At 44.0% G+C, this 17502-nt stretch overlaps 1 protein-coding gene across 1 annotated transcript; it reads left to right on the top strand.

Annotated features, from left to right (window-relative positions):
* Positions 1 to 9492: 9492 nt before the first annotated feature.
* On the top strand, positions 9493 to 16854 carry LOC108025033 (homeobox protein abdominal-B). Its single transcript, XM_017095292.3, has 5 exons — positions 9493 to 11365; positions 12298 to 12506; positions 12572 to 12773; positions 14108 to 14322; positions 14385 to 16854. Exons 1-5 carry the CDS (start codon positions 10678 to 10680, stop codon positions 14574 to 14576), a joined length of 1506 nt encoding a protein of 501 aa, XP_016950781.2. The 5' UTR covers positions 9493 to 10677; the 3' UTR covers positions 14577 to 16854.
* Positions 16855 to 17502: the final 648 nt, after the last annotated feature.

Genomic DNA, 17502 nt, shown 5'->3' with positions numbered 1-17502 from the left:
TATTAGAGTCTTACTTAAACGTCCAGTGATCGACGTAAAATTTAATCAGAATTTAAATAATAGAATACAATGTTTTTTTTAAGTTTTTCGTATCATTTCACCAATATTTTAATTAATAAATCTTTATTTCTCTTGCAGTTTTGACTCTCCTTAAGAACCACGCAAAATAACTGTATTAATAAAATCTGGTAAGTGGAAATTGATTAACGCAAAATATCCCCATAATTAAGGGCGTATACGGCCCGAATCGAAGCCATGCAAAGGCCCGATTCCCGGGTCCAACCGAATTACCTTTTTGATTTTTATGGCCGGGACAATTCGATTGCGCCCAGCGTCGGGGGAGCATTATTGTAACATAAAGTGGTCTGCCCCTTGCCCCGCCCTGGCCCCCTTCAGACCCCCTTCCAACCCACCAACCCAACGCCCCTGACCGCCCAATGCTCATTCGCGACAAGCGCAGGGCGTTAAAGTGTCCAGGCTGGCGAGGCGGGCGGTATTAAAAATGGCAATAAATAAAGTAAAGTACGGCGAGTACATGATTTCCCTGTTAAGATCCCACACAGGACCCTGGTGCGCAGTGGGCGTGGCCGGGGGTGATGGGCGATGGGCGGTGGGCGGTGGGCGGCCTTCAGGACACTGTCCGAGCGGGCCAATTGTGGTAAATCGGAAGTTAAAGACGGCAATAAAACGGCGCAATAAAAATCTATGAATGACACATTAAATCAATTGCCAAAAATCACAAAAGCGTGGAAAAAGTCGCTTATGAGTGGATTTGACCACTTGGGTGTCGGCCATTTGGGCAAAATGAATTCATTTGAAAGTTTAAGTGAATTTATTTTACGACCGTGAGAAATCGAACAAGTCGGCTAATTATCAGGCGGTAGATGTGCCTTTTACCTTCGTTTTCGGTGGCATCTGAAGAGGCTGCCGGTGCAGACTGACGCCATTTGGAGGGTCAGGTGCATCCTCGATTAAGCAATGCATTTCAACGTCCTGACATTTACAACTCTATTCCCATTGTTTGGCAGACTTTCCCAACGCAAAACCCGATCCCAAAAACCATCGTATGTGGCTTATCCAAAAAGAAACAAAAATTTTTTAACGACTTTCGCCAGAACAAAGGGGAAATCGTGCACGACAACATGAAAATAGCAGCCAAGTTCCACTTATGAAGTAATAAAACGAGAACGGAGGGAAAACACGCTGCCCGGGGTTTATCGGTGGCAGAAATCGGACTGGACTCGGACGCCTGCCCCTATATGGCAGCCATATTAACGATCGGCGGATCGGTGGAAAGGAATGCGGAGACCCGAGGAAGGACAACCGGGCAGGAGGTCGCCCAGGCGAGCAGGTGGGCAGGTGAGCGGACCGCCTGCTTTCCCCGGTTTTCGGTTCCCCCCAGTTCGTTTTCCAAAGTGTAAAGGCCGCCGGAGGCCATTTTCGATGACTTCATTCGGCAGCTTCAATTGCCGGCGTTTCACCTTTCTCCCCTGCCGTCTGGGCACAACATGTGCATCCACCAGATACAAATGCTCGGGTAATCGGATGTATCCAGATACCGAGATACCCGTACTGTACTGGGCTGCCAGTGCCTGTATAAAACCCATAAAATATGTGCACGTCAACGCGCTTCGTGCTGTCTTTTGTGCAGCCATTATTAAATTTCTGATTGTGGCTTTCTACTCGCATGTCTTTCCTCCTCTCATTGTGTGTCTGGTGGACAGGGGAAGAGGGGAAGGGGAGGGGGACGGGCGGACTGGACGACCAGCGGACGGATGGACTGGCGGACGGGCGGACCAACGGACCGGTTCAACTTGTTATCTCGTCTTTTCCCCTCTGTTGGCTAATCGAGCTGCGCTCTGATGGGGAATTTGGTATTTTCTCCCTTTGGAGGACAGTGGATGGGATCTGGAAAAAAGTACGCTAATAAATTATAAAAATTCTGGAATTAAAATGTTATTAGTTAACAGCTGTTATAAATAGTTAACTTCATTAATTTTTTCCCAAATCTACATTTCACAAAAAATTCATTTAAAATAGTCTTTTAATTGGAAACAAACCTTTTAAATAAGTTAATAAAAACCAAGTATATATATTTAATTTTTTAAAAATATATAAAGGTTCCTGAAAAATATGTATTTTATTTTTATATTTTATGAAACTTTTACCAAAATTTTCAGTTAACAAATTTATTTTTAAATTTTTATATGTTCATATTATCGCTGGAACTTTTTGTCCCACCGTGCATCATTTATTCCACTTCTTCCCCGGCACCCAAATGAAAATTAGCTCGAGGTCCTCACCATATTAGTCAGCAGGAATTCCACGGAAAGAAGGGGAAAGAGAGATGTTATTCGGGAGTGGCGGACATTTTAACATTTTCAGGCTTATCACGTAGTCTTGGGATCGTTTTCGGAGTTCTTGAGGGGCACAGGCAACCTGCAGCCGAGCAGAGACAATAATAAAAAGTTAAATTTATAATTCAATTAATAACGTCTGCATGGCGGAGCGCAACTGAAGGCAAAAATTCATGGCAGTTGTCATTTTGGTGTGCTGGAATGGAATTCTTTAATGGGTGCTCGTAAGACCCTCTGCGTTTTCCACTCGCCAGGACTGTTTGCTCGTGGTGTATCCGCAGGATACAAAATCTATATGTACGGAGCACAAAAGCGATGGCACAAAGTAAATTGAGAACTCATTGAGTGCAGGCAACGACCCAAGAGGGATCGATATTCCAGCCCAGCCGCCCACAGCCATCGTCCCACGTCCTTGTTTTCGTGGGTGTGTTGGTTTGTCGGCGTTCAGCTTGGCAAGCGACAACGTCAGCAAAAGTGTTTTCAAACTCGGCTACCCTTGGTCCTTGGGGGTGGTTCGTGTTTTCCGAGCCGCCCTCCAGCGTTGGCGCCCGCTTTTCCAGCCCCTCCCCCGGGCTTTCCATCTCACTCGCTCCATCTCCTCTCTCTCTCTCGGCCTGTTTCCCTTTATCCTTGACTGCTTTCGACTTTGCTTATCGCGAGCGCCTGTCGTTTTTGTGGGGGTTGTTCGGGCCAAAAGCCCTGCCAGCCAGCGGAAGTGGGTGGCTTTGTGGGTGGCTCTGTGTGGGTAGTGGGTGGCGGAGGCCGTTGATGTAGCGAAACTGAAATTAACCTTTAGGGAGCCGGAGACGCGCACGCTATTTGAATAAATATTTTGCTGACTTTGGCTGCCAGGCATGTCAAAAAAAGGGGCGGAAGGGGTGTCTTTCTGGCCCTATATGTATGTATCTCTTTGTGCTGCTTAGCTATGTAACTATTCTATGTGGAAATTATGCTTATGTAAATGAGGCTGTTGCCTTTAAAAGGAAAACCAGGGATAAGTGAAGGATGGGCGAAGCGAAATGCCAAACAAGAAATAGAAACACAATGTAGCAAAGTTTTCATCCCCCGCTGGGAATTTTCTTAGAGCCAGAGAGAGCTGGAAAAGCCAAATTGATGATTTCACTTATTTTTCTCATTTTTTTTGGTTGGCAAGACTGGGTTTTATGTCTCGGCTTTGGAATAAGCCAAAGTAAGGCTGCGTTTCAATTTCGTTAAGTTAAAAGTAGAGAAACTTCTCTACGATTTGCATATATGCAATAATGCTGGGCCCAAATCTCTAGGCGATTTCGATTCGGGGGATTTCTCGTTCTGCGACAATTAATTCGCCATAAAATCCCCGGCTCTTTTATCACACTCCCAGATGGCAGGGTACAAATATGTGGGGATGTGCTGAGACGCCATCAAATAGCCTAACGACATCATAACTTGTGTCTCGTCGTGTTTGCTGGAATTTTAACTGGTGGCCAATTTAATGCCCATAAACATGGTATTAACACCTTATTGGAGTGGAGCGGGGCAATTAACACTTTGGCCCACTGGCCATAAAGCCGCTCAAACAAGAGGTGCGACTGCCCGATTGACCAACTGCATCGCCATCAATGGGTTAAGGATCAGTTGCGATTTTTGGGAAAGTTTGAAAAGAGCCTGAGAACCTTGGCGCAATAAGTGCCAGTAAAACAGCACAGACATCACTCCCATGTGGTTCAAGTTCACAAGAGCTGGTTTATGGCCCTCGATTTTGGCCACTGAGTGGAATTTGAATCGAACGGAAGCGCCGGCAAATGTGTCTATTTTTATGGCCGCCATTGTAGCACCCGCAGCCCTTTGTAATTAAATTTATGAGTTTGCCCGAAGGTCGCCGCCGCCTGTCAACGCAGGAGATTCGTCTGTCGGAGAAGGTGAAAGTAATGCCCGAATTTAAGGAGCCATGTGGCCCCTTTTATATGGCTTGAAAAACTGAAAAAGCTGAAACGAACTGAAGCAGACAGAAGTCAAACGCCTGACACGGGCCTTCAACTTTCCGTCGACTTAATTCCGAACATAAAACCACTCCGAGGCACTTGCATGCTCCACTCATGGATCCACCGCTGACTACCCATAAAGCGGCCAAAAGTGTTGTTTTAATTTTAGGGGTGTTTACTTTTATTTTTATTGCAATATATAATGCAATCTACATACAATTTCACTTGCCAAAGAGTTGCGGCCCGTATATGTCTGTCGTAAAACGCTTTGCTGGCAATAAAAGGCATTTAACTAGTTAGATTTAATGTACTAAAATATGGCTCAAGTACAGACACGGCACTTTCTCAGGTGCTTAAACTTATATGAATGCCAGATACGATAAACGGCCATTTAGGGGTATCACGGCTAATTGTGGCTTCCACATTTTGGCACTTAACTGGGGGGTCCCTCAATTAGTGCTCCTTTAATTGATAACCCAACGTCAAGGCTGGCACCCTTTGGCCCTTTTAAAAAGGGCTAAGATGGTCAAGATGCTCCACCTTTAGTGCCCAAAAAAGATTTTCTTGAGAATAATAAACCAGCTTTTAGCCAGAATGTCGAATCAGACTACACAGACCTAAGTGTATAATCTCGGAAGCTGTATATAAGCACTTAGCCCGATGACATATTTATGGGACATCTAGATGTTCTACAAACAGTTGGGCATAAAATCCTACATTGTGCCAGCACCGTCCATTACTTGTGTGCCAGACAAAGAGCAATGACATTTTGTGTACATAATTAAACAAAGCAATTCCCGATCATAAATTGCAGCTACAATGGATGAGTCCCAAAAGGATGTTGCCAAAAAAATTAAAAAAAAATGGAAACGCTGGGTGAACAATTTTCAAAAACGGGGCAAGGGGCGGTGGCCATGTTGGGAATGGGAAAGAGAACACATGCAGCCGACATATATCTTAGGGATTCGGATACAGATTCCGAAAAAGATACAGCTACAGCTACATGGCTGCCTCTGACATCTTTCCACAAAATGTCTCGCTTGGAAGCTGTCAGCACGATATTTCATTTTTCTGCCCCTCCATCCGCTCTTTGTTCTAATTATGGATGGGATGGGATGAGTTCGCTGAGTGTGTATCTTGTATCTTGTATCTCTTGTATTTCTCGCTCCGATGATTCTGTCTGTCGGCTGTGCTGTTGCCCAATTTCTGGCTGGCTCTTCTGCTTTTTTTTTCGTAAGAAAAAGAATCCCCCAGAACACGTTTCCACGATCAAACGCAAACAGGAATGAGAAAAACTTGTTTGGAAAAGTCACAAATGCCGCCAAGTCACCTCATCCAATCCGAGCTTAGTTTTTCAGTTTACTCAGAATCGGAATCGGGGCCGAGTATATCTGTGATTCGTCTCCGGCTTACTGGGAAAACGGTGCGGGTCCAGAAAAAAAGGGTTCCGAGAATAAAGAGATTCCAGGCCATTAAAGGTGCCCGCGAACTGGCCGAAACGTATCATAATTAGCTGGGAGAAAGATCATTAACGATCGCGGTGCGGGACCCCTGTGTCTAATTGGATAACATGAATTTAATTTTATTTCATTTAATTCGGGCGCAGCATCTCCGGCCGGAGGAGAGCCCAAGAACTTCCAGAACCCAGCGGACAAGCAGCCCAAATTTTTATGGCGACTGGCCAATGAACTTACCTCTCACCATATTTTCTCGTTTCTTTCTTCGGGCATATTGCATGTGAATTTGTCCGGCGACGATTATATATTTTTTGTGGTAGGTTTATTGTTGTCCGAATTCGAATTTAAATTTTGGCCTAACTCTGGGACCGGGCACACACATAATGAAGCCATAAGCCGCCATTTCGGCCATAAACCCATTTGAATATTAATTTTGTTAATTAACTTATTCAAATTCGGGAATCGTTAAAAATGGAAGAAATTCTTTTTATGGGTATGGCTCTATTTCTTTCAAAAAAAAGAACGAGGAAAGAGGCAAAGCGAATGAAAGGCTCCATTGTTGGTGACAAAAATACAAATTATTCACGATAATTGCGACACCCACAGAATGGATCTTCCCACGGTTTTGGAGGTTGGGAATCGGGTTAAAGTCATTGTGATTTTTAATATTTTTATTAGGTCTTCGAATATAACTAGACTTAATTTTTTATCGTCTTGATCAACGGCAATATTGTTCTATTAGAAATTATTACTTTTAAGACTTGTACTCGTTCTTTGGAGAATTAATCAGAGCTAATAATAAAAAACACATAGAAATGTTTCTAGAATAAGAGCCATGCGAAAGGGAACCCCTTACATGAGTAGCTTATTTATTTTTAAACTGCGGATTAAATATCAAAATTGTAAGCCTAAATTCATCCGTCCTAATATAAATGTTATGAGTTAATATGACTTATTAGCACAATTGTTTCTGTCTGAAAGGAAAATACATAAAAGCTATAAACTCTGTAGCAAACAAATCGTTTGCGTTTCCCATTTCCCTTTTTCCCCGCCCAGAAGGAACTGCAGTCAAATGATTTTACGAGAGAGCTGAGTGCGATCAAAGCGAAAGCGAAACTCTTGAGGGACACATGGGCCAGTTCCTCCGTAGTTCCTCCTCGGTTCCTCCAGAATGGCTGGGAGTGGGGAGTGCAGTTGGGCATGAAAGTACAGACAGTCGAAGGGCAGGAGTTGACTTTGACCCTGACACCGCCTCTGGGAGATCCGCGTGTGTATCTGTGAGTGTTGCACAATGCAAATGCGAAACGAGAAACAAATTTTACGACGTGTTTGACGGCTGTCTGTCGCTGCTGTCTGCGTGTCTCCTTGTCTTACTGACTCCGAATCCGAATCCGACTTTGACCCATTCCCTTTCCCTTTTGTTACTCTCGACCTGGCCCGGCGCTCACTTCCGCACTGACTTGAGGGCCTGTCCCTGCGGGAAATCGCGGCATCCTTCATCCCGCGTCCTGTTTCCGCCGCCCTCGTCCCTGGTTGGCTGCCAGTCGAGTCGGCATCATTACCTGCGCGGTGTCAAATGCAAACAAGACGTTTGCGCCGGCCATAAAGACGGCTTCCGCAGGCTCTTGTTTCTTTTTTTGGTTCTCAAAGGACAGGGAAAATGGCCAGCTATGATGAGTGGCGCCTAGTTGAAACCGAGTTTATTGTAGGCCCTTGTTGTGATTTACTTACCAAGTTTTTCTGTATCTTTTCTTGCAGTATTCTACGCTGGCATTGAGCAGATCGGTGGAGTAGATCCATCCCGACTTCAGCAGCGGTGCAGACCCACCAAGCACCGCCCCAGCGAAAACTCTCAGCGGTGGCGTCCGGCCAAAACCACCTCGTTGCGCCGACAGCGGCGAGTATCTCTCCCAGCATCAGTTCCCATCCTCCAGGTGAGATACATATTCGATTAAGCCAGCTAAAATCGGAGAAGTATAAGTAGACCTAAGAAAAACGTTAAATAAGGGCATAAAAAGGAACCATATGAAACTAAAAACTTATTAAGAACAATCTATTAAAGCGTTGATTAATTTAACGAAAATTTACAAAAAAAGAAAAGAAATATTATCTATTTTTGACATTTAGATAGAATATTTATTAGGAAGTATTTGTATATTTAAAATGAATTACAACTTGTATAAATACTTAAAATGAATTTATTAATTTTTAGTATTAAAAACCAAACTTAGGATCTTGAGATTTTAATCCACTTAAAAAATCATGTTAAAAATTCACATTTAATTTTTTTAAATTGTGGAAGTTATCTGTGCGAAGCCTATTGGTCTATACACATTTTGTAAAGACCTTTAAATAAACAAAAATTTTTTTGAGTCAATAATGAATTTTAGCATGTTTATTATTCAAAATGAAACTTCTTTCTAAACTTCTTCAATGTAAGAAATTACAATATTCATTTTTTTCTCCCCATGAGTTCTGACATCTTCCTTAACCCTTGCATAAATGATTATTGTAATTGCTGAGAATGGATTTTTATGCGATTGTACATACATTTTGTTGTCGAGCGGGCTGAGAGTTGCTCTCGTCGCGTCCTTTTTACGATTTGTTAACATTTCCTTGCCCCCGACTCAGAGCCTTTCTTTTCTTCCAATGGCAATTGCCATAAAATTCCCATAATTGTCCATTGCAGCGTAAAATTTGGCAAATGCCGTTCGAGGCGGCAAAGGGAAGGAAATCCGAGGGAATTGCTTAGGGAAAGATGCAGAGGAGAGATAGGGGTGAAAGTAGACCCGGGGTTCCTCGACAATTGTGTGCTGTCATAATTTGCTGAAAGAGCTGGCTGGCGCACGCATGTATTTGTTTAGCTAATTAACATTAATTAGTCACTTTGCTTCGATGGCTGGAATAATTAGTTGGGATCCGGGGTTCTTTTTTCCAAGATACTGCTGCTCTTGGCAATCGATAAAAAAGCGCCAACAACGAACTACACACAATGTCGTGCGACCTACCACGCCTCCCCGCCCCCAAAGAACCCATCCCACTGAAATCTCGGCCATAGATGGCGCTGTGCTGCGCGCGTGTTAAGTATTCAAATCAGCCCCCAAAAACGGGCAATAAGAGAGCGTGTGTTGCTGGTGCTTCCGAAGAGCGGAGGCCTTCACACGTACACTGTGCGTGTGTGCCAGCTCGCCCTCGGTGACCCTCGGCCACTTGGAGCACCTGCTGAGCTCAGCGGATTCCAGAGCCGCCAAGATACCATCTTTTCGAACCCAAACTGGCCTGGCTAGTTGAACAAAAAGTGGAATTTTTGCGCCAGCAGCTATGCCTAGAACTCTCTTTGGCTGTCCCCCCAACACACACACACACACATACACCCGGGCAGTCTGGGAGCCACACAGACGGTGTGTACAGTGTACGTGTGCATAATGCGCCACAAGAGAGGAGCAGCAGCAGCAGCAGCAGCAGCAGGAGCAGGCACTAGCAACCACCACCAGCAGCAGCGGCAGCAACGGCGCAGGCGCGCGCTCTCTTTCGAGTCACACGGACGGGGAGGCACACGCACACACGATTAGAGTGGCGCCGCTGCCTTTTGTGCTACGCTGCGGGCCTCTTGACTCTTAGAGAGCGAGATGGGGAGAGCGATTCTGGTTCTGTGTTGTCGGTGTGCCAGCGATATGTTGTCGCCGTGCGCCGCTGCCTGTCAGTGTAGATTTGTGCTTCGCTCTGTTCGGTTGGAAGGCGCGCGGGCGTCCAGCAGCAACAGCAACAAGAGCAGCCACGGCAGCAGCAGCAGCAACAACAACGACCGAGTCAAGCGGCCCTGCAACTTCGTCGAGGACTGGGACTTGAGCGACTTCCCACTCGCCGTCCATTCAGCCCGAGGTCTTTCGCTCGCACGGTTCAAAAACCAAACTTGAACGTTTTCGAAAAATAAAAGGAAATTCCAATCTCAAAAAAAACCCAATCAAAATACAACAATCAAAACAGCAGTCCCCCGGCATTACGGAGCGAAATAATAACATTTTTGTTAACTGTTGCAAACATTGCGTTTAATTGTTTGTTTTGGTCGTAAAATCAAATTTTATGACCAGCAACATAAAAAGCGAACGCCAGCGGCAGCAGCGAAAACAACAACTACTGCAGGCCCCACAAATAATAAACTATTTATGATAATTATAAAAGCAAAACAAAAATAAATAAAAACAAAGGCGCACCAAAGGCGGAGAAAAGTGAAAAGAAAAACATTAACTTAAAAAGAAAAAATTTGAAAATCAGAGAAGTGGAAAATTGGAAAATTTTTGAAAACTTAAAAAAGCCAATTTGAAAATATTGCCCGAGTTTCTGGCTACCGTGAACACCCTGTGCAACCGAAACTGATTCGATCCCCTGTGCAACAACAAAGTGACTCTCTTTGCCCGCTCTTCGGGCAGTGTGCGTGTGTGAGTAAGTCGGCGTGTGCGTGTGACCGCTGACGTAGGTCGGTGTGCGTGTGCGGTACGCAAAAAGGGGCAGCCAAAAATACTTATTTGGATATTGAAAACTGATTAAACATAAGGAAAAAACTTAAAAATAATAAAAAATTAAAGCTTCAAAGAAGGAGTGTTGAAAACATAAGAAAAGGTCGGTGGGTCGAGGCGATCGACCCCACTGCACCGCCTCAACCCCACGTCGCCGCTGTTCGAGTGCAACGCGTCCAAGATAACCGTAAATATTCCACCCCTCCCCCAGACCCCAACCATCCCGCTGGCGTGCGCTCTCTACGACCCCCACGATGTCTCGGCAGTCGGGTCGCACGCCGCTGCCGGGGCGTGGTGGGGGCATCACACACACACCCACGTACCCACCGCCCACCCGCACCCGCATCCGCATCCGCATCCCCAGGCGCATCCCTCCCTGCCCGCCATGCAGCATCACCACCTGCAGCAGCAGCAGCAACAGCAACAGCAGCAGCAGCAGCAACAACAGCAGCAGCAGCAGGAGCAACAGCATCTGCAGGAGCAGCAACAACATCTGCAGCAACTGCACCACCATGCGCACCACCACCTGCCTCAGCCTCTGCACACCACCAGCCATCACCACAGCGCGCATCCCCACCTGCAGCAGCAGCAGCAACAACAGCAGCAGCAGCAGCAACATGCAGTCGTCGCCTCCTCGCCCTCCTCGGTGCTCCAGCAGCAGCAACAGCAGTCAACGCCCACCACACATTCCACGCCCACGCATGCGGTCATGTACGAGGATCCTCCGCCTGTGCCAATTGTCGCCGTGCAGCAGCAACTCCTCCCCGCTCCGCAGCAGCAGCAACTCCAGCAGCAGCAGCAGCAGCAACAGCTGGCGACAACACCGGTGGCCGGCGCCCTCAGTCCCGCCCAAACACCCACTGGACCCTCCGCCCAGCAACAGCAGCAGCAGCAACATCTCACATCGCCCCACCACCAGCAACTGCCGCAGCAGCAACAGACCCCAAATAGCGCGGCCAGCGGCGCCTCCGCGAATCTCCAGCAGAATGCTGCAGTTGCTCCTGGCCAGACACAGATCGTTGCGCCGACCACGGCGAGTGTTTCTCCCTCCAGTGTTAGTTCTCAGAAGGAAGGTGAGGTCCCGAAAAGTTAGCAGTCTTGTAAGACATTCAGTTATTTGGGCGTTACGCATCCTAGAGTTCTCATATTATCTGTTATAGTACCATTGCCTTATTGGAAACCTTAAATCTCTTCGAACAACTCTATTGAAAATCTATAGAAAATTCTTGGGGGGAAAACATATTCTAGAAAATATATTTTTGAAATTATTCACACCCCTAAGAAAATCTAAAAATACAGGGGAATTCGAATTGGGAACAGGGCCGTTTCACTTCTTTTTTCTGTTGCAATTGCAATGAGCGCTCCAGTTTTCTTGATTGCATTACGCTTGCGAAGGCGATAAGGGTTTTCTTGACCTCCGTTAGGAATCGTCATGCCTTCTACTTGTTTGTAAAATTATTTTCCCTTATATTTGGAGCAAAATTATTTATCGACAACTTGGAACTACATTTAGACAAGCTAACAACTCGAAAAAAACACATCGAGATGTCTATACTAAGTAACCTTAAAGGCTTTTTATGAACTCTTAACAAACACGTACATGCTAAATATTTTTAAGTATCTCTTCATACACCAATGTTTTAACTATACATTAACTTTTTTTAAATTAAATTAACAATTGATATCGTTAATAAATATTTTTTTGAACATCTAGTACACCTCCTTGTTACATTCGTCAAACTATCCCCCATTTAAAATGACTATTTGATATAGAACAATAAAATGGATTTAACAAAGAATCTATGGCTAGCTTTTATAGAACCTATTTGTGACTTCACATACAAACTAGGAAGCGAAGTCTCGCAAAGTGCAAAAATGCAACAAAAGCAAGGTAGCGCGTGGGAGATATCTAGTTAAGCAATCACAAATAGTCGTTAAAATTAGATTTACCTGACTTTGGCCAAATATTAATAACACCCAATCCGCTTGGCCCGTTTGCTTTCAGACATCAATATGTCCATCCAATTAGCGCCCCTGCACATACCCGCCATGCGGCCGGGATTCGAGACGGACACCTCGGGGGCGGTCAAGAGGCACCCGGCGCACTGGACCTACAACGATGACGCATTCAACCAGTATCCCGGCTACCCGAAAGGCTACGACCGGAACCACATGTTCCCCTACCCCTATCCAGACACCAGCCAGTTTCCGGTGGTAAGTGACCCCCGCCCCATCGCCAAGAACCCTCCTCCAACGCAGACCCTCTTCCTTCCGAACAGTACTGGAACGGAGTCTACCGCGATCAGACCAGCACGGCCAGCACCGCCGCGGCAGTGGCCTACATGAACGACCAGGAGCGCCACGTGAGCGCCGCCGCCCGACAGTCCGTCGAGGGCACCTCGACGTCCAGCTACGAGCCGCCCACCTACTCCTCTCCGGGCGGACTGCGCGGCTATCCCGGCGAGAACTACTCCAGCTCAGGTGAGTCGAAGACAACCAGTTGAAAGTCAGGGAAAGACACCTGAAAAAACGTACAGTCACTTGTTTTGTTTTCAAATTAATACTACATTTTTGTTAAACTATTATAAAATAGAAAATCTTTCGCATCGATTTTTGGTTTATTTTTCAAAGATTCATAAATGTTGTTACTATCAAATTGTAATCCTGTTCTATTAATAACAGTCTATCTAAAAGGAAAAACAATTTAATTAAAGTGTAATTTTTAACTTAAAATAAAAATTTAAATTAGGATTCCTTTTTACATTTTTTTTAAATTGTATTTTGTTTACAAATAATGACTGTTTTAATAATACTGAAACATGATATTGTAATACAAACTTATCACAACGGATATATCAAATGACAAAAAATCTTTAATTTACTGTTAAAATTTAAAATTAAAAATGCAAGCTCTCAGGATAGATAAGATGGTAGATCATTTAGTTAAAAAAAACCCCCACACAATATGAACTTAAAAACCTTGCATGTTTTTTTCCAAGTGCATCCAAAGTTCTTTTGTTGTTGCATCGCTATTTTGTCACCGTATCGGCTGGAATAGCGAAATGCGAGACCGTCAAGTTTGTCGTTCAATTAGCGTACTGCAAAACAGCCCATAAATCGGTTCTCGCTATTTGTCTAGCGTTACGCCTTAATGTGGGTGTGAAAGTCGTTGGAGGTGCATTCTATGGGGGTTGCCTGCCTATGTTTGTGCCTTATCACCCAAACTCTTCGAAACGCCAGAAGAGTGACTGTCAGCAGTGCATATTTTCCTGGGGAACCCCCAATAGTAAAGACGGGTATTTATCGGGGCATATTTCACTGAAAACGACCTCGCCAGCCAGTTTTACAATTATAATGAAGGTCTCGTAGAGACACAAAGGCTTCGTCATTAATGGTTTATAAAAAGAACTCGATTTAAAGAGCTAGACCTATTAATTAGACTTTCTACTCGAGCCTGCGACTAAAACTAGCAATTAAATAAAAATAAATCCACCTTGTCGCTTATTTTCTACATTAAATTAATTGCTTCATTTGGGCGCCCAATGAGCGGGAACGAATGTATTCATTAAGCATTAACCACTCGGGTGTGAATATGGGCCTCATGCCAATTCGGAGCTCCGCTCCCCGTGCCGCACCAATTAAGGGGCCATAAACGCTGAATTGAATAATTTTGTATTACTCTTATTGCTAAACAATTTCCTTTATTGCACTATAAACTTAACGATCTGATATTGCACCGCACAGCGGACCACCCGCACCTTCCATATATGAGCGAAGTAACCCTATTATAACTTATAATTTTATGATATTTTCAGGAGCCTCTGGTGGACTGTCGGTGGGTGCGGTGGGTCCTTGCACGCCCAATCCCGGACTGCACGAGTGGACCGGCCAGGTGTCCGTCCGGAAAAAGCGGAAGCCCTACTCCAAGTTCCAGACCCTGGAGCTGGAGAAGGAGTTCCTCTTCAATGCATACGTGTCCAAGCAGAAGCGCTGGGAGCTGGCCAGAAACTTACAGCTGACCGAGCGACAGGTGAGTGATTGATTTCTAGGAATTCCTTGAACATATCTTTAATGATGTATCTCGTTCTATAGGTCAAGATATGGTTCCAGAACCGGCGCATGAAGAACAAGAAGAACTCGCAGCGCCAGGCCAATCAGCAGAACAACAACAACAACTCGAGCAGCAATCACAACCACTCGCAGGCGACCCAGCAGCACCACAGCAGCCACCACCTGAACCTTAGCCTAAACATGGGTCACCATGCCGCCAAGATGCACCAGTGACCCTTGGACAACAGCAGCGCGGGCGCCATGGGCTTTGCCACCTACTAGCAGTTAGCCAACCCGAGTCGGGTCCCCACCACCCACCAGCCCAACTCGAATCCCCAAACCATGTCCGATCCGAACCACCATCATCTGATCAAGAACGAGCTGGCCATGGACTTTCCATGTTAGCCAGCCGCAGAGATGCTCCAGCCAGGCCGACTTAGGTCGCTTAAATGTACAAAAACCCCAGAGATCTCTAGCATAGTGGATGATATATAGCCGGGAGAAGGAGGAGGAGGAGGAGGAGGAGGAGGATCAGGATGAGCAGCTGCCCAGGAGTGCGCAGGCGTCGCTGATGTTGATCATGTGACCAATCGACGTTGATGGAGACGCAGTTAATTATTAAGTCAGTTCTACGGATCTTCGGGAACCTTCCTGAGATCCCCAGAGATCCCAAAACCCAACACGATAATGCAGCTTAGTTCGGTAGTTGAATATAGATACGAGTAAGATGAAGAAGCAGCCGTAGCAGATGCACTTGAAATTTCGCAACTGTACGAAAATATATGTATGTACGTATTTCTCTCAAAACGCTCTCATTTACCTAGGCGAGCACTATGAATTTTCCGAACTATAAATTATGAATATGAATATACTTAAACGTCAGTGAATATAACCCCGCATAAATTATGAATACACGCGTTCGAGTAGTAGATTTTACCATAACTATCCACTTAAGGTTAGGCAGAGCAGAGCAGAGCAGAGCAGCGCTGTATAGCAGAGCACATTGTAGACCCAGATAAATGTTCTTGAAACATAAGAAATTGTTTAACAATTTTCGGACCCCTCACAGCCCCGCAAAACACACCCACACACACTCCGCAGTCTAGGATAAATTTTGTCGTGTAATGTTTTCGTCGTGTCGTGTCCTTTGATACCTTCTAAGTTCCTGTATATAAACTAAGACATCGCGCTGATTTTCGGCCGAAGCCAGCACTCGATAACTAAATTAACGCGGATATATAGTGTATTCTGCTTACCCGCAGAGATATTCAGTACTTGTATGATATGAACTCGAATTCGATTTTAGCAAATGGTAATCGTAAGTCGCAATTTTCATTGAGTGTGTGCATGTTTACTCCATAGTTGAAGTCGCTTTCGAATTAAACTAACTCTAAAACGATGAAAAACAGCAAAAAAGAGCAGAAGAAAACTACTCGTAAAGCTAAAGCAACAAAAACTAAAGAGAAATACACTTTACTGAAGTAAGCGAGTGTGAAAACGAAGGTGGGGATGTGTCGAGGCGGAGCAATTAGCATACCGTAACAGCTACTTATATAACTTACACATAGTACATATAGTAATCGTACATATGCATACATATATTTTCATGTGTATCGACGCCGCTTGATCCTGATATTAAGTCTAAGTTTAGTTGTGTTGTGTAATTATCGATTTTGTTAATGTTTTGCCCCGAGCATTATATTATTATGCTAAACCTATGCCTACACCTACACCTACAACTACACCTATGCCTATCATTACATGTGTATAATTAGCCTATGCATACTTGATGAAGAAATGATTTCACCCACTGCTTTATTCATGTTCTTGTATTATTATTATTTCGAGCCCTCGATAAGTTGTAGTCTAAAGTCGGTTATGTTTATGATTATGTTCTATTATAGTTTGTTTAGTGAATTTTAATCTAGCGTTAGCAATTCTCTTTTTTAAAAAGTTAATTATTGTGAATAAAATACAACAAGTTGCAGAAGTGCAAGAATATACACAAAATTGAAAGTATCCCAAGTACCATGATGGTTCTTCAACACCATTCTTCTTCCTGATCCCTGGTGTCCCTTGATTCACTGTCACATCTGTTCCGTTTTTCCACCCATTATTTCGGTAAGTACGCCAAAGAGGAGGAGGATGTTCAGCACATCGCAAGCGACCTCTCACCATCGAATTTATTCATAGACATCCAGATACTCGTACCCGTACAGAACGTAAAGCAAATACGTATGTGCTGCACTTACTCGTAAGCGGATCAGTTCGTAATCGCCGCTCTCTCAGCCAAAAAGAAATCAAAAGCTTTCTTTCGATCATCAAACTTACACTTTCAAAATTCTTTCTTGTTTTGGAGAATCTTTTCTTTTGTTTCACTACGTTCTCTGAGTTTTTGTTGGTTCTTTTCGCCACTGGTATTGTAATACAGCGCTTAAATAAATTAAAACTAGAATTAATAGTCTTGTTTCGGCATATGTCTTAAGATTAAATAAATTATTATGTAACTGTGTTTTTCTGAAATTTTCTTCATGTCAGCTTCAATGCTTTAACGGTGCAAAGGTGGGTATTTCGACAGGCTTTCGAGTCTTTTAAAATTAATTGAATTTAGCTTTCGATTTCGTCTACAGTACTTGAAGTCATTGCCAATCAGTAATCCGAGAAAAATACTTGGTAATTGTTTGAAAGTTTAGATAGAATTGTTGCCCTGTTAATGAGCCTTATGTATCACACGGAGACAAATGTAATGATAACTACGTTTGTGATTTGAAAGCTTAAAATTTTAATTATTACCAGCTAAAGGCTTGTCTGCTTCTCTAACATTAGCCGCATACGAATTTAACTCTTTCAATAATATTTCACACGTAAGGTTTGTGGCTTACAAAAAAATTGGCTTTTTATTTTTGGTTATCGATATTATAGGGTGGTTTTCAGATCTGAGAAACTTTGACTCTTAACTGCCTTTTAGTAACGGATTTATGGGCGAACAGCTAAAATAAGGATTTAGATAGATTTTGAATTTTTTAAGCAAAAGATTTAGTCCGAAAATAGGTCAAGCTTTGTTTTACTAACCATCAAAAAGCTTTACACGGAAAAAGCCCTTGTGTTAGCTTTCTGTCTCTCCTTTTCTTTTAATCAATTTGACAGCTTGTTTGACAAA

This window comes from Drosophila biarmipes, chromosome 3R (assembly GCF_025231255.1).
Source record: "Drosophila biarmipes strain raj3 chromosome 3R, RU_DBia_V1.1, whole genome shotgun sequence".
Classification (NCBI taxonomy): Eukaryota; Metazoa; Arthropoda; class Insecta; order Diptera; family Drosophilidae; genus Drosophila; species Drosophila biarmipes.
The sequence above is the reverse complement of the archived record's forward strand: the minus strand, read 5'-3'. Positions and strand labels throughout refer to the sequence as shown.

What these genes read in the sequence shown, in the direction of transcription:
- LOC108025033 (XM_017095292.3), top strand. Translation starts at nt 10,678, where the DNA reads ATGCAGCATCACCACCTGCAGCAGCAGCAGCAACAGCAACAGCAGCAG. An exon ending in ACACCAGCCAGTTTCCGGTG is followed by an intron (nt 12,507 to 12,571) that starts GTAAGTGACCCC and finishes CCTTCCGAACAG; the next exon opens with TACTGGAACGGAGTCTACCG. An exon ending in CGAGAACTACTCCAGCTCAG is followed by an intron (nt 12,774 to 14,107) that starts GTGAGTCGAAGA and finishes TGATATTTTCAG; the next exon opens with GAGCCTCTGGTGGACTGTCG.